General features: G+C 36.1%; 1 protein-coding gene across 1 annotated transcript in view; it reads left to right on the plus strand.

The window, feature by feature from the left end:
* The window catches only part of DCDC1 (doublecortin domain containing 1), a 381,054-nt gene that overhangs the window by 355,153 nt on the left and 3,413 nt on the right, over window positions 1-22,488 (plus strand). The window contains exons 32-36 of the mRNA XM_064492479.1: window positions 641-833; window positions 3,081-3,233; window positions 3,954-4,055; window positions 10,398-10,534; window positions 11,723-11,902. Of these exons, the coding sequence (XP_064348549.1) occupies window positions 641-833; window positions 3,081-3,233; window positions 3,954-4,055; window positions 10,398-10,534; window positions 11,723-11,902 (765 nt within the window). The remainder of the gene's footprint in view (window positions 1-640; window positions 834-3,080; window positions 3,234-3,953; window positions 4,056-10,397; window positions 10,535-11,722; window positions 11,903-22,488) is intronic.

Raw genomic sequence — 22,488 nt, forward strand, 5'->3', positions numbered from 1 at the left:
TTGCAAACACTTACATATACACATAATTATTCACTCACCTCTTTGGTTGAGTACAAAACTAGTTCTTTTTTGTTTGTTTGTTTTAAAGATGTTATTCAGTGGACTAAGCAAAGAACAAAAGTTAACAATTCCAAAATTCACTCTGAGACCCTAGCTTTTGTGGTCTTGAACAAAAATACTAACCTTTCAGCCTGATTTCCCACCTGCAAAATGGAAGTAATAATATGTGTCAGTTCTTGGTTTGAAAGTCAAGTACTCATTTATGTTAAAGCAGTTCATCTCAAGTGTTTGAATAATTTTATACACTGTAAAGCAATAGAATCGAAAGCAGATTTCTAGGTTAACATTTCTTAGGAAATAAGAAGCACTCTGATGGAAAAACGTATTAACGTGCACCAGCTGCTGTGTTAAAGTTTTGGAGCTCAGAATCCTGACAGCTGGACTGGACTAATACGTGAGATGGGGTAGGACAACCTAATATCAAAAATCATCTCTAATCAGAGATCACATTGGTAGTTACTGCTTTCTATTTTCTCAAATTAAAAGGATTTTCTCAGGTTTCTAAAATAACAAGCCCTTCGTGATTTTTCCCAGTTCTATCACTGTTTCCTCTCAGTTCCTTATAGTCTGTGTTCTCTAGCTTCTTACAGAATGCACACAACAACTTGGTCTTGCCAGAGCAGCCTCCAAAGTATATACCAAAGATGGAACCACAATCCTTTCCTTGCATGATTTGGTTTTATGGGCTCTGGATGAGTCTTTTACCCAGAGAGACTCTGAGGAACAAAAGAAAGAGGCGGCCCCTGTTGGAACAAAAGAGACGCCGGTTAAAAGTATGGAAGACTGGTTACATTCTGCAGGAATTAGCGAATTCTACTTACGTTTGATCATAAGAAAGTTAAATGTGACTCTTTCATTCAGTCGCCCCTTTGAGAATTTTTAAAAATCCCAGGAAGCTACTCTTGTAAGAGATTCTCATATCATTTTCACCTTGCAGAATAATAAGAAAAAATTTTTAAGAAGTTAATTTGGTTTCAGCTCCAAAACAATCAATAAATTGCCTAGAATTTATAAAATATGTTTGACAGCTTAGCTACTTTGTGCAGCATGGGCAGATTTTGTTCTTAAATTCAGAACCAGAACCAACTGGAGACCCCTTAAGGTGGAACTAGATCAAGGCACATCTCTTCCTACTATTGGAAGAGAAGCTGTCTTCTCTACACCTCCTGCCCTCCAACTCCCCTCACCTGCCCATCTCCACTGCTCCTGTAAACTCCCAGAGCTCCAGCAAATGCACCCCTGTTGCAGCTTCTAGCACATGGTATCATAATTATCTGTTTATATCTTTGTGCGTCTCATTAGACCATGTACAACTTGAGGGCAGGGCTGTGTCCCCAACAACAGTTTGCTAGATGAAAAGAGTCTGCTTGCAGGGATTCAGCAGTTACCTCAGGTTGTGTCGAGATGCATGGTTTAGAGGTTGAGAATGTGGGTTTTGGAGCCAGAATACCAGAGTTCAACTCCAGCTCTGTTACTTACTAGCTGAATGATCTTGGGTACTCTCTGTACCTCAGTTTCCTAATTTGTAAAATGAGGAAACTAATAGTCATGTGAATATATACTCAGTTAGACCTTATGAATATGAATTACATGAATTTTAGGAGCTCTGTGCTAGGAACCAGGGGCAGAACCCAATATATCTATTTTCTGTTATTTCACAATGATATTGTTTGGTTTTCTAATGAGTTTTTGAAAATAATTATGTGAACATTTAATGCCCAGCTGACTACTGAAGCATATAGTTCAGCCTTTATTTGGCATGTGGAATCTCCAGGTTCTGGTAGATTTACAATCTCAAACACTCTTCTTTCAAATTCTTATTTAAAACCTGATTGGAAGTAATGGTATTCATGCAGGTTTACCAAAAGGGTATGGTCATCCCTTCCCCTCTTAGTCTAAAGAATAATCTTTAGAATTAGATTGTAATTCTGAATCAGACAGGTGCATCAGCTGGCTGTCCCCTTTACTGAATCATGACTTGGAGTTACACCATCAGTTTGCATTGAGGAACTTAAAAGAAATAAGCATCAATCAAAAACTCAGTGTCACACTTACTATAACGGTGGTGGTTAAGGGCACTGGCTTTGTAGGCAGGTAGCATGGATTCTAATCCTGGCTCTGCTCCTACTTGGCTATGTGACTAAATCTCAGTTACTATGCAAAAGGGGAATGGACCTACCTCAGGGTATCCTTTTGAGAATCATATAAGATAATGTATTTAGAGATCTTAGTAAAATGCCCAGCACATTGTAAGTTCTCAGTATACATTATTTTGTAGGATACGGTTCACTATATCACAAATAACCTCTTTATGAAGAGTCTGAAATAAATATCTCTCGGATGTCAGGGCCAGGAAAGGTATTTCTTGAGGAATTTATCTCTTTGTGGGCCATGTGAATCTTGAAATGGTGTTTTCCTCTTTGCTTTGGCCACTAGGGTCCTCAGAACATGCATAGTGCTTTACCTCTAGCAAATGAAAACAGTGTAATATTCATGTCCAGTATCATGATGATAATAATAAAAATACTGTCTAGCATTTTTTGGATGCTTACACAGTTAAATAGACCAAACACTATTCTAAGCACTTTCCTTTTTTTTTTTTTTTTTTAAGCTTCCCAACAGCAGAACAAGATAGATACTATTCTCATTTAAAATATGGGACACTGAAACACTTTATCTCTGGCTTTGGTCTGTTCCTATACTCTTTTCTACCTTTTTTTTTTTTTTTAATCTCTTTATTTTATCCCTTTTCAGAATAGATATTTTGGTAAGCCATCTCATATTTTTTCATAACTAAATTGTAAGAAAGGAATTAAAATGTATATTTGCAATCAGATTAAATTATTTTGTTGCATATGAAGTTTCTGATCAGATTTATGGATTTGCATCTGGTTTTGGTATTGCCTATTTAAATCAAGTCATTAGTGAAGAATGAAATATTTTGAATAAACAAATGAATTCAGTAAGCAAATTTATTCATTATTCATTGAACAATGGTAAATGTGTCATTTGTTTCCCAGGGAACTCAAGAGTGAAAGTGAAAACCAAACTATTTCCAAAGTCAATGACATCTGATAGTTTGGATGGTATAGATGAGTCTTTGCTCACCCTCATTCTCAGAAATCCTATTGCCATCTGGGTGTCTTGTGGTGAACCATTTCTGTCTCCAAATGGTAAGTGTTTCTTTTCGTTTTTTTTTTTTTTCAAGCAAGTGCATGAAGAGAGATAGAAATAAATTTTATGTTGCCATAAGAAAATGAATTAAATGTGTATAATGTCAACATAATAACATCACATTTGTGCAAAGAACTGGCTTTCATCAATTAACGTGCACAAGGATAGCTATACCCCTATATTTGCAAACTGCCTGTTTTTTCTTACTGGAATGGAGTATTCTGCATGGAAAAATGTCTAATTTATTTGATAAAGAGATCCTTGGTCTATAAGACTGAGAATAATGGTATACATTAGAAAATAACAAATGAGTTTAATTCACACTGAAGACGACCTGTCTGCACATTTTCATTTTTAAGAATTGCACCCTTTAGGCTGTAGGTGGATGTTTAAAAAATGAATGGTTCCAAGCTAGGCTTTCATCACCTCCAAATAGTTTGTGGAAGTGGAAAATGAAATATGGCTATTGCATATGGTAAATCTATGTAATAAAACAGCACTGTACTTCTTTTTCCTCCTCCATTCCGTAAAGAAATGCCTTAAGCTCTGTCATCTTTCAAATGAGGTTTCTTTTCATGACCCTTACCTTTTAATTACTTGTTTCTAATTGAATCTATTTCTTGAAGCAGAAAGTTCTTTGTAAATTATTGGCTTGCATGATAAATTACTGTTGATAAAAAGGATGCAAGATGAAATATCATGTATTTTTATTATTCTAGCTTTGCAGAAAGCAGAAGAAATAGAAAAGCAGAACTGGCTGAAAAAGGACAAAATTTTGGCTGATCTAGACACCATGAAACACAAAATGAGACAGTTAAAAGGTCAGTATAAACTAAGTCAAGCATCACCATGTTTAATTCTAAATGTAATGTCAATTTGCTGGTGTTTTTTTTCTACCACTAGATACCAGATGTTTGAATACTGTGTTAGTATTGTGTTACGAAAGTCACTTGAGCAAGTCTAAAACCTAATAATGTATCTGTTTGGTACTAATTTTATATTAAAATTAACATCACGTGATTTATATGTACATTTTAAAAATTTGGAGGTGTCGTATGACCACCCTGTTGGTTTTGAAACAATTCGTGAGCTGACATTTTATGGACTTAGAAATTACTCATTAAACAACACTTTCTGTTGTTTCTTGGGTATTGCTGGAGAAGAAGTTTTATTAAATAATCTGAGTGAGGAAGTACTAAATTCTTCCAAGCTTAGTATCTTTAGCTCAGAAAGGCCCCTCTTGTTATGTAGCATAGGATATGCTGTGTTTAAACAAAGTGATCAGTTGACAGTATTTATCCTCTTCTTCCTTCTCTTTGTCATGGAATTTTAAGTTTCTGATCTTATATTATTCCCAGCTCTTGAGACACCAAGTATTTCTTTGGGGAGAAAGCATATTGTGGACTTTAGCCTGGGAAGACATACATTTCAGGCTCTGTAATTACCATAGCAGAATTTCAACACCTGAGTATCTATAATGTCTGGTGTCAGAAATATTTGAATCTTAACTTCAGTAAACAACACAATTAGTCCTAGGTTCACTAGACAGCACTCTGGGTTCAAATGGCTATTTTTCAGTTCTTACTAAAAGAATTATTGGCTCTCAGTGAAAAGTGTCTATTTTTGTTGTTAACCTCTACCACTCCAACTACTAGACATTTTCACTTAAATGTCCCTTGGGCATATCATATCACACCAAAGCCTCCTTCATTTCTTCTATAGACATTAATTACCACAGTCCACCCAAATGTTCCATCTCAGAGACCTGCGAGTCATCTTTGGCATCTTCTGCTCTCACTGTCAGTCCCCCAGACTTACCATGTGCTTTCTTAAATCTGAGCTTTTGACACAGTTCTCTGTACCTCAAACTTTTCTCTCTTCTGTCCTCTTATATTGCTTCTCATTATTTACTTTTCAGCTTGCCTGTTATTTCTTCCTAAAAGCCTTCTTTAACATTTCCAGTCAGGGATAGTGTAGTTTATCATACCCTGAGCTTTTCCCCCTATACACCTTATCACTTTATTATAATTACCTAGTCATGTGACTCTCCTGTGTTACATTATAAATTCTATACCCTTCTTTTTTTGTTCTCTGAATGGTTGCAGAATGATTGAATTAAAGAATAGATAGAATTTCAACCATTCACTTCACAGAGTTCTTTATTTTTTTTAAGAAAAAAATTTTTAATTGAAGTACAGTTGGTTTACAATGTTGTATAAGTTTCAGGTGTATAAGAAAGTGATTTATATACATATGCACACATTCTTTTCCACTGTAAGTTATTATAAGATATTGAATATAGTGCCCTGTACTATACAGTAGGTCCTCGTTGTTTACCTATTTTACATACACTAGTGTGTATATGTTAATTCCAAACTTGTAATCCATCCCTCCTTCCCCTCCTCTTTGGTAACCATAGTTTGTTTTCTACATCTCTTGCCCTTTCTCTCTCTCTCTTCTTCTGGGACTCTTATAATATGAATATTAGTATCACCCTTGTTACATATAAAGGCATCGCTGAAGGCATCATTGTCCCAGAGATCTCTTAAACTGTCCTCATTTCTTTTCTTTTCTTTTTTTCTAAAATAGTGATTTCCACTACTCTGTCTTCCAGCTCACTGATCTGGTCTTATGCCTCATTTAGTCTACTACAGATTCCTTCTAGTATATTTTTCATTTTAGTTATTGTATTCTTCAACTCTGTTTGGTTGTTCTTTATATTTTCTAACTCTGTTAAAAACTTCCAACTTCTCACTGTGTGCATCCATTCTCTTCCCAAGGTCTTTGATCATTCTTACAATCATTACTCTGAACTCTTTCTTGGGTAGATTGCCTATCTCCACATCACCTAGTTTTTCTTTTGGGATTTTATCTTGTTCTTTTTTCTGAAACATATTCCTCTGCCACTCATTTTGTCTAAATTTCTTTTCTTTTTTTTTTTGTTGGGGGTGGTAATTAGGTTTATTTATTCATTTATTTTTAATGGAGGTGCTGGGGATTGAACCCAGGACCTTGTGCATGCTAAGCACATGCTCTGCCACTAAGCTGCACCCTCCATTTTGTCTAAATTACTATTTATATTTTTATGTATATGATAGGTTAGTTACGTTTCTTGACCTATGGGAAGTGACCTTCTTTAGGAGACATCCTATGTGTCCCAGAAGTGCACTCCCCTCTCATCACCCAAGGGCTAGGGACCAGCTGGTCCCAGGGTAGGGTCTGGTCTGTGTTCACAGACTCATTCCAAAGGCTGTGAGCATTGTTTTCTTCTTTCTGGTATCTGCCTCCTGGTGGTAAGGCTGGTCTAGAGGCTTGTGCAGGCTTTCTGATGGGAGGGGCCAGTGCCTGCTCACTGGTGGGTAGAACTAGATCCTGCCCCTCTAGTTGGCAGGACCATATTGAGGGGCATGTCTGGAGGTGGCTGTGGGCTCAGGAAGTCTTTAGACAGCCTTTCTGCTCATGGATAGGGCTGTGTTCCCACCCAATTAGTTGTTTGGCTTGACACATCCCAGCACTGGAGCCTACAGGCTGTTGGGTGAGGCCAGGTCTTGGTGCTAATGACACAAGCAAGATATCAGCCTCCAGGAAGGAGAGTTCATGGAGATCAGTATGCTTCAGTATGTCCACCACTGTGTCTGTGTCCCTAGGGTGAGTCTCAGACTCCCCCTGCCTCCCCAGTTGACCCTCCAAGACCAGCAGGTAGGTCTGGCCCAGGTTTCTACGAAATACTGCTTTTGCCCTTGGTGCCAGTGAGCTTGAGATTTTGTGTACATCCTTTAAGAGTGAGGTCTCTTATTTCCCCCAGTCTCATGGAGCTTCTGCAATTAAGCCCTGCTGGCCTTCAAAGCCAAATACTCTGGCCTATCCTCTTCTTGGTGCTGGACTTCCAGGCTGGGGAGCCTGACCTAGGGATCACAACCCTCACTCTGTGGAAGAACCTCTGTAATATGATTATTCTCCAGTTTGTGGGTTGCCCACCCAGTGAGGGGTGGGTTATGGGGTTTGATTATATCACAAGTCCATACCTCCTACTTGTCTTGCTGTGGTTTCTTCTTTATATCTAGTTATGGAAAATCTTTTCTGGTAGGTTCTAAGTTGTTTTTTTCTTTTAATTGATGGTTGGTCTGCAGTTGTGATTTTGATGTGTTCCTGAGAGGGGATGAGCTATGGCTTCTTCTACTCTGTCATCTTGGCTGCCAGCCAGAGTCAGTGAGTTTTCAAAGCTCTATTTCTTTATCAAGTTAAATCTACAAAAAGCAATATAGTGAAAATAACACCTAGCAAAGCTGCTTTTACTGAGTTGTGATTTTGTATCATGTCTTCAGCTTTTATTATAATGAAGTATTAAAAAGCATTTTAAAGTTCAGTTGGCATCATCTATAATATGACTGTTGAGAATAGTCTATTTGGTCAGATGGTGTTCATTATGGGGGAATCCATTAATGTAGTTTCTCTTAAAATTTAGTGCTAAGATAAATCTTGTCTCTACTGCAAAACTGTTATGTTTTCTGCTATTAAATGTAAAGTCAATGCATTCTTATAGAATCCCTACCCTAAGGATGGTCTTTTCAAGTTCTTGGGATTATGAGGTTAAGTAAGAACAAGTTTAAATTCAGTTAACCACAGTCCCTGTTGGATTGTGAGCTTCTAGAGGGTTGGATGAAATGAAAGAGGAGGTATGCGAGGTATGAATAGTGGCTAAATCAGTTATATCTTGTTATTATAGCTGTTGGTAAATGCAACAAATGTTTATTGAGCATATACTATGCACAAAGTACTGTGCTAAGCTGATTTTACATTTCATTTGTAAGGATGAGCATTAATATTAACCAAATACTAGTAGTAACTTTGTAGGGTTTTTATGATTAAGGAACAAATGTCAAATATTTACTACATGCTTAACACAGAATAAATACTCAATAAATTTTAGAATAGGAGTTCCTGAGAGGGCAGCCCATTTTCCCACTTGGTGTCTTAAAAACTGATAAAACTAAGGGATGGCAGATCAGGGAAGGTATCACCCTTGTTACATATAAAGGCATCGCTGAAACATTTTATTTAGTTTGAGAGAAACAGATCTGCTAACTTAAACCCCCAAAGAAGTGGACTTACCCTTTTAGGCACATTTGACACTGAGCCAGAATGGACCCTCCCAATAAAGGAGAGGTATGAGAGCTGTCTAGGTGAGATTTACAGTCTGAGAGAGCAGCAGAGCACTCATGTTCTCTAGCTTTCCCCATTCATAGTTAGATATTATCATTTTTCCCCCTGATCTCATGTGAAATAAAATAGAATATATGGAAAATGTAATAAGAAAATAAAAAATAGTTTATTCAATACATATTTGTTTGGTTTTTATTGATTTGTTTCTCTTACCTACATAAATAATAGTTTGTTATGAAAACTTTTCCCCAAACCAATACGTTTTGTGATGACATTTTGTCTCTTTATAAAAATTATAGTGCAAATGCATTTATTTTCTTAAGACGATTTAGAAACAAGCTGACAAAAAACAAATAATGCATAATGTTTTTTGCTGTTTCTTATATTTAAATACTGACTCTCAACAGTGTAAATGATAAACTACCTGAGATCTGTCCTTAGTTCAGCAAAATTTTAGTGTTCAAAATGCATTATAAATAAAATATTTATTGCAATATTATCCATAAGAATTTATGTGTCATAAATTAATGTTGTCTGTACTTTATAGAGGCAGCTAAAAACTATATTTAGCGTAAATTTGTGTTATGTATTTTTCTGGTACCACTGAGGTCTTCTCCAAAGTATGTTGCCTAATGGCATTGTCACTGTAACTCATTAGCTGATTGATTCAATTATGTTTTCTTCACATCCATAAATTTCATATGAATGCTTATTAGATACATAGAGTTCTGGTTTCCCTGAGAAGTCATTCCTGCCGCTTACTTTTATTGCCGGCTCTATTTCCATAAACTTGAACTATAAGAGCACAAATGCTTTATCCTCTGCAAGTACGGAATTATTTTCAGAAGGTTTTGATCATTGTCATAATATGAAAATCTGCACGTTACAAGTCTCCTAGTAACAATATTAGGACTCAACTTCATTTCAGTATTTCTATTATTTTATCCATCTGAGTGTTACCTTCTCAAAGAAGACTCCTCTGACACCCCAGACTTGGTCAGCAACCCCTGTTACATGCTTTTACTCACGCTGTACTTCCCTAGTTCAGTACAGTGACAGCCAATTATTGGTGTCATCATTTCCTTAACATTTGCCTTCCCCACTGAAGTGTAAGCCTTTGAGGCAAGGACTTGATCGTGAGCATGTTTGCATTTTCACCATCCAGCACAATGCCTGACTTATAGCTGGTGTTCAACTTAGGTTTCTAGAAGCAACGTACAAAAGAAAGCATTAATTTGTTCTTAAGAAGTTTAGAGATCAGTATGAGACTCAGTGCTGAATATCTCTTCAACCCCAAAAAAGAAAATAATTTTAATAAGTGTGACTTTTAAACCTCTTTTATAGTGATTTAAAGTGGTGTAGCTGAAAGAATGCATGAATTCAAATCACCACACTTATTAACTCATGTCTGTGATTCTTTAGAATACAGTATTCCAGTAAATATTTTCTCTTACCACAGCTTCTTACAAGCCCAAAGGACACAGCAGAGGTGTCAGAAACTAATCGTGCTCGCGGGGTATTATTAGATAGAAAAAAAAGGCCTCCTGTCTCTTGGGTTAATATTATTTTAGAAATACTTAATCCCCAGGCTGCTAAGCTAATTGTGGGGGAAAGGCTTATTATTAGCAAAGAGAACAAAACATATGTTCCATGACTGGAGGAGATGATGGGCTATATAGGTCATGGATTCTATTTGACTAAATTACTGCTGAACCGTATCTTGGGTGAGAGGCTGGGGCCAGTGTGGGAGTCAGCATGTTATCCTTCTTTTCCATCTGTACAGTGAATATGCGTATCCTGGCTACGTAAAGCCTCAAGCTCCCATATGAAGAGCCATAGTTAGATCTTATTACCTTAGGCATCTTTGCTGTTATGATACATTTAGTATTTTAGCCTCTGCTCCCAAGTGGGATGATTTATGCATAGAAAACCAAACCAATTTATTTGAAATCTGAAAACCTATCATCAGAAACAACATTTCCAGAGACTTCTTTCCCCAGGGCGGCGGGTAGCAGCATGTCAGCCAGCCACCATGGTCCCCAGCAAAAGCCCTGTGCAGCCGGTGGTGGTGGAAGGAGGCTGGACTGAGCAGACTCCAGAGGAAATTAAACTCATGGACCTTATAACACATACAGAGGTACGATCTTTAGGACTACGGGCCTTAAAGAGTCAGACTCTTTTATAAGCTTTTAAAAGTACAGTATTGAATTTTTAAATTATGCTATTAATATATTCTCGGCATCTGGTCAGTTATGACCACATAAGCATATGCCAAGCATTGAGTTGGCATTTGGAGAGTAGCTATCAAAGAGACAGCCAGCTCATATGAAAGTCTGTTTTGTTTGAATGGAGACCAGAAATTATGACCTTAGCAAAGAAGAGAAAAAGGCCCAGCGGATATGTACAAAGGTAATTATAATAAGTGTAGTCAAGTTGAGCCTTATGGCTTCACTGCTCATCACTCCTAAGGGTATGTCTCAATATGTGAAAAGAGGAAGGAGCAAAATACTAATTGCAATGGAGACAATTCAGAAGTGAGGAATTCAAAAAGCGGTTTCAGTCCAATTGATTAATCAGTCAGGATTGCCAGACATTAAAAAGTTGAGGAGGGAAAGGTCAGCTGTTGAGAGAGGACTGGGAATAGAGACCTGGGAAAACTTTTTGCTTTGTGAAGTTTTTCATCAGAATGATGTGTTCTTATTTAATAGGGTTTATCAAATCGTGAAATGTGTCCAACCTAAATCGTAGGCATGTACCCAAGTCAAGGTTACTAGAAAAAAAGAAATTGACATTGCTAAAAATATGACTTCTTGCCAAGCTAAGAAGGATAAATCACTGACCAGGGAATGAATGCAAAGCATTGAACTAGGACATGCTTGAAGCAGGATGAAAAGCAGGAATCTGGCAGAGTATAAGAGTGGCTCCTGTATTTTAAAAGACAGAGAGTAAAGATTTAAACAACAGTCATGTACATTCCCTTAAGCATTTCTTGGTTAAAGGAAATGATGTTGTGATTCTAATCAAAAACTCATTTGTTAGATTCAGAGGAATCACTCAGTAGGAGAAACACCATGCACAAATCTAAAAACACATCTCTATTCATTGCTCCAAAGTATAAATGAAAGTTAAGTGCTTTGCCAAAATAATTCATTGAAGCAAGGGGAATTTATAGAAGAGTCAGTGATAGGAGAGGGTAATGTACTTCCTAAATTTTTCCAGTATCACGTACAGTTATATTTCTGTCTTCCATCATATTCTACACACACACACACACACAAAACAGACAGTTTTCTAACCATGGCATTCTCTGGGCTTTTCTTAACAGGCGCACCTTTCTGAAGTCCAAGAACTGCAATCCAAGAGAAATTCTCCGATTGCACCTAAATGTATAGCACTCAAGCAGAGTAGCCTGTATAAGCAACCCAATGTAAAACGGGTATGGACTTATCTAAATGGAGGCAGACCCGAAGATGGTACTTATGCCTGGGGCAAAACAATCTCAGAGGTAAGGCTAGTGTGAAAGAAGAGTGTTTTATAGGCTTGGATTCAAATTCCAGCTCAGACATCTCTAGATTGTTAGGTCAGACAAATTATTTTACCTCTCTAAACCTCATTTTCTTATCTGTAAAATGGGAATAGTATTTTCCTCACCGGGTTGAGATGGTGATTAAATGAGCTTATATGTGTGAAAACGTGGAGTCCGATTGCTGTCTGACATGTGTGTGTCAGAATACGACACTTGGCCATCAGAGAACAATGGTAAGTAAATGCACTGTAACCAAAGAGTAAACACTACACTTTAAGATAATTTAAAAGAGTTTTCCATTTTAAAGCCAGTTCACAAAAAAAGTGGTTGTTCACTAGGTATGTTCTCTGTGGGAAAAACAACCATATTCATTAGAGAAAACCTGTCATATCCTTGTTACCCAGAGTCCTATAGCTATGGCTAACTTTCCACCTTCCAAAGTTAAAACATTAACTGAAGAAAAGATGAGTAGCAGTTCATTAATTGTTTGCAATATCAAGGATACAGTTCTAAAATTTAACATTTTGTCTTAGTCTTTAAATACAAACTTTAGGTACCTAATACATGAACTTTGGTAGAATTTTAAAAGATCATGTTTTTTGAAGTGATATCCTATAATCACTGTTTGCCTTTATTATTTTGTGAAATGTTTTTATAACTTTTTCTGGGACAAGAGGGAGTCACATAAAGGTGAGATGTTGGTGGTGGGTGGAGGGGAAGGCAAGACAGTGCAGCAGACCAGCCTGAAGTTCATGGAGACTGACAGGGCCACCTAGCATAGCTGGGGCTCCTCAGAGGAACTGTGCCCCTGAAGGTTGGTAATTTCAAAGTGTGTTGGAGACCACTTCTCTTTGACAAGGACTTTGAATGAGAACTGTGAAAGCAGTTGCATCTCTGAAGTTGACAACCAATTTGCCGTACTTGAGAAAGAGAGAAAAAGGCAGACAGTAAACTCAAAACTAGAAATACAAGTAAAGCAACTTCATACACATGGGCGGAAAAAGCAGTATTTAAAAATGAATAAAAGCTTTTTCAGGAGAGACCTGTCCTAGAACAGGTTCTATAACAAAGCTGAAATGTTTCTTCCTTGCTTGTTTCTTCTAAAATCACAGAGTTTATTTGTAGATGCCGAGTCTTAAAATGCACATAACCATTGCAACCAGGACTGATATGTCACTGAGGGAATATGAAATGATTAATAAATAAACAAAGAGTAGAGCAGGGAAAATAGATTTAAAGATAGTCCATCAGATTTGGATAGCAGAAACTTACACTAACTTTTACAAAAATTTCATGTATGTGGTGAAGGAATGACTTTTTGATTTACGTGACTCTCATATAGCATATAAAAGTCACTCCATACATATTATACCATGATATTATAATTTTTTCATGAACTTTGTACATAAAGGGCACTATGCTAGATGCTGTGAAGTATTATTCTAATTGTGTGTGTGAAAAGATCTTATAATGCAGTATAATTGACAGGTCAACCTCAATAGTAGTGTTCGCAATAGGAGGAGTAAAATAACACATGATCTATGCTTTCATTAAATTAATATTTCAAATCGGCAAAGCATTTGAAAATATATCAAGCTTTGCTTAGGTTTATAGAGAAATGGGCATTCTCATGTTGATAGAAGTACAATTTTTTGGAGAAAAATGTGGCCGTATAATTCATAAGAAAATGCACCTTGTATAACCTTATCCTAAGGATATTTTCATGAATGTATGCAAAGATTGGTAAGAATTTTTATCATGGGGCTATTTATAACATGAATAGATTAGAAATAATTTAAACACTTTACAATAGGGAGTTGGTTAAACGAATTGTAGTGTATTAAGAGGATATTATAATTAAAGTCAATTTTAGAAAGAATAATGACAATAAAGATGTTCAAGATACACTAAGGGAAAGAAGCACAATATAAAGCATGTAGAGTTACATTCTATATACATGCATGCACAGACCTAAAAAAAAGACTAGGAAGATTTTATTTTTGGAAATGTTTATTGGGTGGCTTTACTATTGGTGAACTAAAAAAGGCAGAATTTCTTTTTTTTTAATTGATAAATATTTTTTAGAATTTCTTTCTTACATGTTTTTCTATGTGTTCCATATTTTGTTATGATGAACACAGATTGTCTTTGTAGGAAAAAGGCATTTGCTAAGGGAGCTGACATTCCTCTTGGAGAAGCACTAACAACACGTGCCAAAGGTCAGGTTAGTAGAAAATGCAGGAAGTTCAATAGGAGTTCAGAGAAGGGGAACACTGCCTGCCTGCCTGGGGTGAAGGAGAAAGGCTCCACGGAGGACTCGATCAGGACCTCTGATGGAACTTGAGAAATGGGTACGCTTTGACACTTAGGCAGAAAAAGCATTAACGAGAATGGAGAGCACTGCACACAAAGGTATGGGCATTAGAATTCAAAAGTCATATTAAGTAGATGGTGCCTGGACTGAGAAATTGGGAGAGATACACACAACTGGAGAGACTGTTCAAAAGCATATATGGTAGACACCACATACTGTCTGTATTCATCTACTTGGGCTGCCATAACAAAATGGCACCGAGCCTGTGGCTTAAACAGCAGAAATTTATTTCTTAGTCTGGAGGCTAGAAAATCAAGGTGCCAACAGAGTTGGTTTCTGATTTAGACTCTCCTTCTGGCTAGCAGGAGTCTGACTTCTCACCACTTGCCTTCACATAGCCTTTCCTCTGTGCACAGATGGGGAGAGGGAGAGAACGCTAGTGTCTCCTCCTCCTCTAGTAAGGCCACAGTCCTGTCAGATCAGTGCTCCCCGCTTGTGACTTCATGTAACCGTAATTACCTTCTTAAAGGCCCTTTCTTCAAATGCAGTCACACTGAGGGTGAGTGTCAAGCTATGAGTTTGGGGATGACACAGTTTAGTCCATTGCACCACCCCAGACTCAAGTGCATGAGTCACCAGCTGTCCCTGAATAAGGTAATGGCATGATAAAACCAGTGTTTTAGGGAGATTAATGTGGCCTCAATGTGTCGAAAGATACTTAGGAAATGTCTAGAAAGTTTTCTGCACATTATTTCTTCTGTTGCTTTATTTAAAAAAAAAAAAAATGTTCCTTGCAGTCTCTTTCCTTTCCTTTTCCATTCTGTTTTTGGTTTTAGAAATCTGTCCGAGATTCTTTATGATCAGTTAGAAATATATTGCAGGGAGGGTATAGCTCAAGTGGTAGAGCGCATGCTTATTAACATGCACGGGTTCCTGGGTTCAGTCCCCAGTACTGCCTCTAAAAATAAATAAATAAATAAATAAATAAATAAATAAATAAATAAATAAATAAATAAATAAATAAATAAATAAACCTAATTACCTCCCCCCCTACAAATATATATATACATACACATACACACATACATATACATATACATGTATATATACACATATACATACATACATATATACATACATACATACATACATATACATATACATATATATGTATATATATATATCTCCTTTCAGGCTATCCGGCTGAAAAATACTTCAGGAGATTAGACTGTGTGTGTGAAACAAACAACAGTAAGAGTAGGGTCTGATTTTACTGGGGAAATTCAGCTAACAACACCATTTCCAAAGAAGCTCAGAGTTTCAGCGGTTGGTACTTTTAGCAGAAAAATGAGGAACAGAACACATTTCAAAGTACATCGCTCTGCTTTCTGTAATGAAACCCCCAGATGGTATTTGAACCCCATCTAATGCAGGCTTTCCCACAATTCTTTCACTACTGTGGCCATTCTGAATGATTTAACCACATTCTTCCTACCCAGTCTTTGAACATGGCTGGAGCAACTCTCATCTCCAACTGGTGTAGGCTCATCTGTCATCAGTGCACCAAGGTGGCCCCCTCTCCAGTGTCAGTGGCTTTTTCTTCAGGGCCATCAACTTTCTCTGATTTATGAGTATCTGGGCCCCTCCTTCTATGGTCCTGAAGCATCTGTCTCTTTCCATCCCTGAAACATTTCTCTGATTCTACAGAATCTCAAAACCAGTGTGTTCGCTCACAGCCAAGTACAGTTTTAAATGCATGAGTGGAAGCTGAAAGAATGAGAAACAGATTTTTTTGATTTGTAGAGGCAAGTAGCTCATGTCCGCGGGGAGTATGAAATAGTTCTGTGGTGCTCATGCACCCTGCCCCGAGAGGACCGGGTCTAGGAAATCTCACAAAATAGATTGTGGGTGAGGAATGATGTATAGAATACTGTTCTTTTATTATGAGCTTTTGTTATTGCAAAAACTATAAACACTTAATTTATATTACCCACTTTAAAGAAGGCACTTGAGTAAAGTTGGATATATTTGAAAAACTGAGAATTGAGAATGTCATTTAAAAAAAGGCATTTTCAGTACAATTAGATTCTAAAATAGCTAGTCAGCTTCTGACTTAAATTTATTTTTAGAAGATTTTTGTAAACCCAACTATCTCATGTAAATCTATCTCTGTATAAACCAAGTGAAATAGCTATAGATTTAATTCATATTTTGTATTTAGTGTATGTTTTTATTAAATAACATTCACTTTTCTGATTATAAATAGGAAACACAGTCTCTATAAACTAGTGACATTTTAGTGGTAAAGTAGGGACAAATACAAGAATTACCTTCAAGCTTCCAAGTTAACAGGAGTTTCTCCCAGAGACCTATCTACATATTTCTAGGACAGCTCCCCACTGCTCCCAGTCTAGGTAGAAACTCAGTCATCAAACTCTTTGGTTGGCTTGGTGCAGAAAAAAATAATAATTGCTATGGACTGAACTGTGTCCCCCCCAACCCCGCCCCCATCCTTATGCTAAAGCCCCAACGCCCAATGTGACTGTGTTTGGAGATGGGGCTTTTAGGAGGCAGTTAAGGGTACATGACATCATAACGGTGGGGCCTTGTCTGATAAAATCTGTGGATGTATAAGAAAAGGAAGACAGAGATCTCCCTTCTCCCATCACGTGAGGACACAACAAGAAGGTTGTTCATAAGCCAGGAGACGCTCTCCGCAGAAACCAAATCAAACCACACCTTGCACTTGACTCCCAGCTTCCAGAACTGTGAGAGATACATTTCTGTGTTTAAGCCACTCAGTCTGTGGTATTTGTTTTGGCAGCCCAAGCAGACTAAGATAGTGACTATCATTATGGAAACTTTAGGAAAGTCACAAAACCATATGAAACTGTATGAATCTACTGTAATCACTATGAAGTTTTTGATTGTTTGAATAACATTTGTTCTGTTTCTAACCATAAAACAACATACAGTCATTGTATTAAAATTAGCAAAAGAAAAAGCACCAAGAAAGAAAGAAAATTCTACCCACAAATAACCACAGTTATTATAATTCTAGGAGATCTATTCCTGTGGTTTCTACACAGTTATTTATATATTTATTTACCATTGTAGATCACATGTTATATATAATTTTGCAACCTGCATTATTCACCTAACAAACTATTGTGACTTTTTCCCCATTAGTTTAACATTCTTTACCAAAACATTATTTTCAATGGCAGCATAATCTTCAGTCACGTGGATGAATTATTACTTATTCATCCAGTTTTATATTGTTTGCTAATTAGATTTTTTTTCGTTTTTTGCTGTCATAAAGCATGCTCCAGTGAACATATCTATATACAAATCTTTGTTTAATTTTCTGAATATTTCCCCCAAATAAATTCTTAGAAGAATTATGTAAATATGCTTGAGAATTTTGATAGCTATTGTGAGATTGTTTTCTAGGAATATTTCAGGAGTTGATGCCTCTATAAGAAGTGAATGAGAGTTCCCACCAACCGCTAGCATGATAACATGGTAACATGATAATTGCAGTCATTTAGAAACATATATTTGCAGGTTGACAGGAGAGAATGTTATATCCATGTCTTTAATTTATATATAAAAGTGATTTTGCTTTGCTTTGTTTCACAATTTATTAGTAATCTGTGAATTCCTGTAAATCCTTTGCTATTTTTCTGTTGGAAGTATTTTTCATACTGATATGAATTTCCTTTTCTTTTAAAGCAACAAGCCTACTGCTGTAACTTTGTCAGATTTATTGTAGCAAATTTCCAATTTGCCATTGTGTCTAGGAGATTTCTTAATGTACAGAAATTAATATATTTTAAAAGTTTATTCTTTGCTTTTCATGTTCCAGTAGTATTTTGCTATCTTAAGGTCATATAAAGATTCATCTGATTTTTCTCAAGTTTTTCTTATAATTGTGTCCTTCCCTTTAACTTTTTAAACTGTGTGAAACTTCCTTCTGGTATAAAATTTGAGTGAAGATATTTTCTCTTGTTTTATTTGTTAGCTTAAAATTATTATCTCAGCCCTACCTAGTGAATAATCTTTTTTTGTTCTCCCCACTAAGTTGGAATACAAATCATATAATATACTAAATTCTTATTAGCTAATGCCTTTAAGCTATCTAATATTTTTAGAATTACAGCTTTTTAATATATTTTAATATCTGATAGGAGTTGCCTGTCATTGCACTCTGTTTTCAGATTTTGCCTGAATATCCTTGCCTATTGACTTTTATAGATGAATTTAGAAATTACATTTTAACATCCTAAAATTATCCTACAGGGGTTTTGACTGTAGTTGTGTTAGGCTATTAATTACTTTCATAAGAATCAACACTTTTTACAGTATTCAGTCTTTGCAGCCATATTAAATTCTGTGGCATTGTTTTATACACATATAAATCTTTTTTGTCCTTCAGTAAAATTTTATAATTTTCCATAAGGGTCTCACATTTTAAATTAAAAAATTTTTTTCCATTTACATACAAAATATTGGCTATATTCCCTGTGTTGTACGATACATCCTTGCACCCAGTAGTTTGTACTATCCACTCCCCTATCCCGTATTTCCTCCCCCTGCTGGTAACCACTGGTTTGTTCTCTATATCTGTGAGTCTAATTCTTTTTTGTTCTATTCATTAGTTTGTTATATTTTTTAGATTCCACATGTAAGTGATATCATGTGTTTGTCTTTCTCTGACTTATTTCACTTAGCATAATGCCCTCCAAATCCATCCATGTTGCTGCAAATGGCAAACTTTTGCTCTTTTTTATGATGAGTAGTATTCCATCATATATGTATACCACATCTTCTTTATCCATTTATCTGTTGGTGGACACTTAGATTGCTTCCATATCTTGGCAACTGTAAATAATGCTGCTGTGAACATTGAAATGCATGAATCTTTTAAAATTAGTGGGGTTTTTTTTTTTCAGATATATACCCAGGAGTAGAATTGCTGGGTTATACAGTAGTTCTATTTTTAGTTTTTTGAGAAACCTCCACACTGTTTTCCACAGTGGCTGCACCAATTTACATTCCCACTAACAGTGTACAAGGGTTCCTTTTCTCCACATCTTCACCAACATTTGTTATTTGTGTTCTTTTTGATGATAGCCATTCTGACAGGTGTCAGGTGATACCTATTGTGGTTTTGATTTACATTTCCTTGATGATTAGCAGTGTTGACCATCTTTTCATGTGCCTCAGGGCTATCTGCATTTCCTCTTTGGAATGACGTCTATTGAGTTCTTCTGCCCATTTTTTAATTGGATTGTTTGTTTTTCTGATGTTTAGTTGTATCATTTATTGATATATATTGGATATTAATCCCTTATCAGTCATATCATTTGCAAATATTTTCTCCCATTTGGTATATTGTCTTTTCATTTTTGTCAGGGTTTCCTTCTCTGTGCAAAAACTTTTAAAATAATTGTCATTCCACATTGGTTTGCTGTTGGAATGTATTTCCCCCTACTTATTTTTTAAATGCCTATTTTTGGTAAACAACTAAAAAAACTATTGATGTTTTATAATTTATTTTGTGCTTCTCCACCTTATTAAGAATTCTTTTTATTATTAATATCTCATTCCATTTATATAAATCTTCTTAGAATGAAATCATATTAAGTTCACATGGTGATCATTTTGCCTAATCCTTTAGTAAAAATGTTTCTCTTACTCTGATTTTCTGTTTTATTGCATAGAAGTGAATATTCTTAACAAAGGATAAAAGAAGAGGCATCTTTTGCCCCCATGAATAATTAGAAAGTTGGAATGCTTGGGGTTTTTTTTTTTTTCCTTGTCCATGTCCCTTTTTGGTGATGCTTTTTGCATTTTTACTTTATTTTTTCTCTATAAAAACTTATTGTAAATTTTTAAAGTTATTTATTTTCTCACCATTTTTATAGCAGTTGTATCATATTCTAGTGGACTTACTGCTTAGTATTAGTCATTTTGTATTATGGCTCTCCCCTGGTGAAGGAATTTCATTCATTTTTTAATAATCTGAAATGTATATGGGTGATAAGTTTTCTGAGTTTTTATATACATAAAGATATCTTTTCTTTCCTGTAACCAAGAGTAATAATTTAACTGGATACTGAATTCTAATATTGAAGCTTTTCCCCCCAAAACTTCATAGATTTTGCTCCATTTTCTTTGATATTCATTGTTGCAGAAAACAGGTCTAAACATAACTGAATTTTCTACCCATGTCTGGAACTCATACTTTTCACCCAGTTATATTTAAATGCTAGTCACTTTTTCATTAACTTTGCCTTATCCTGGGTTAGCCTATTTGATCTGAAGACATGGGTCTTTGTTTGAAACAGGGAAATTTTCTTCTATTTTTTTGATAATTGCTTAAGTTTAATTAATTCTGGATTCTTCTCCAGTAACACCAGTAATGTATGTAGTTTAATGTCTGATGTCTTCATGTATCAGATGTTTAACTTCTAGCTCATAAATTTTGTCTTATCCTTTCTGTATAGCCTATGAGATTTTCTCAACTTTGTTCTCCCTAATAGTGATTTGATTTTCTGCAATATTGAGTCTGCTTTTTCCTGCCTTTAAGACAGAGTTTAATTCTACTGTTGAGTCTTTTATCTCCTGACCTTCTCTCTTTTTCTCAGTTTGTTCTTTATTCATCCCAGTTTAAAATTCTGTTTTTCTCTTACCAGGTGTATGACCTTGGTTACATTTCACCTCTCCGTTATCCATTTTTCTCATCAACAAAAGGAAGATAATAATTATTTCTACAGAGTAAAATTGGATTGTTCTTAGACGCTTTTAGAAAAGTTTCTAGCCCAAAGAAATGTTCCAAAAATTTTTAACTGTTGTTATTGTTACCATCACCATCATCATCATCATCATCACCATCATCAGCTCTGCCTTCATCTCAGCAATGCTCCTCTCCTTTAAGCTGTTGTCAGCTCATTTCTGTGTGTGTGTGTGTGTGTGTGTGTGTGTGTGTGTAAGCCATGTGTTACCAGATTTGGGGGGAACACAGTACTGACACTCTAAAATCTGTGCTGTAAATCTTTTTCTAAATCTTCATCTTATATACAGACACACTTTCTTATGTTGTAGAATATTTTCATAAACCTCATATTGTTGCTGTTCATTTTTCTATTTATATTTTATGTGTTTTTAATTCACCTGTATTTTTTTTACAACCTTTTAAAGCAAAATGTGACTTGAGCACTACATTTTCATTCACAGAACTTGCTGAGTTACTTTTCAAACAGCTTTACAGCATGCCTTAGGTAGGCTTATAATTTTGCTTCTCTGAACAATACTTTCATTGCACAAGGAGAGATCTCTTGACAGAAGACATTAGTTCTCTTTCTCTCCCCTGAATTTTGACCTAGAAGCTGTCAGAATCCTCCCTTAGATTTTAAATCAGAATCAGGTTGCTGCTGACTGGCTTTTATTTAGCATGGAGTGTAGGACCACATTTAAGTCCGTTCTCCCACTGCTCTTCTCTGTCCCACTCTACAGATGAGAATGTATTCTTGGTAGTTTCAATTATTGTTCAATTCACTGCATTCATCCCTTGCTCAAAATAGTGGCTGAAAACTGCACTCTCTGAATTGCATTATCTCATCATTCTTTTGTCCTGCTTCATATTCCTGATTCACTTTTCAGATGCAAGACGTTATTACGTGCCCAGTTCTGCCCCTCGCCAGGCTAGGCTGCATTGTTGTGAGTTGTAGCCCCTATAGTGATCTGTAAAAAGAAATGTGGAAGGTGATTTGAGGCTCATGTGGACCTGGCTCCTTCATTTTGGGGGAACAGGTGTTTGGCCTGTGCGATAGGTAGAAGTCACATGGGCAGCTATTGTAAACCTCTCACTTTCCTCCTATTTACGTGTATTATCTTGTCTTCAAATCTTCTTCACACTAATGGAACCACCCTTAGAGGTCTGGTAACAGGTTAACTAATCTTTTTACTACTGTTGACGCTTTGCATCTGTGCATGTGTTTTTTAACTATTTCTAGGAAAATTGAGAGAAATTTAATTAGACTCCTACAGACAGTTTTTCAGTTTACCAATTAAAAAAAAAAAAAGAATCAATCATAGAATTACACGGGCAGAGAGGTGCTGGACCAAAACTTTGATTTACAGTTGAAGAGACTCTTTCATAGGGAAGCTGCCTGACTCGTCTGAGGTCAGATAGAGACCAGAGCCAAGTCAGTGTTTTTGTCCTTCTAGCTCCTTGCTCACTGAA

Source organism: Camelus dromedarius, chromosome 12 (assembly GCF_036321535.1).
Source record: "Camelus dromedarius isolate mCamDro1 chromosome 12, mCamDro1.pat, whole genome shotgun sequence".
NCBI lineage: Eukaryota > Metazoa > Chordata > Mammalia > Artiodactyla > Camelidae > Camelus > Camelus dromedarius.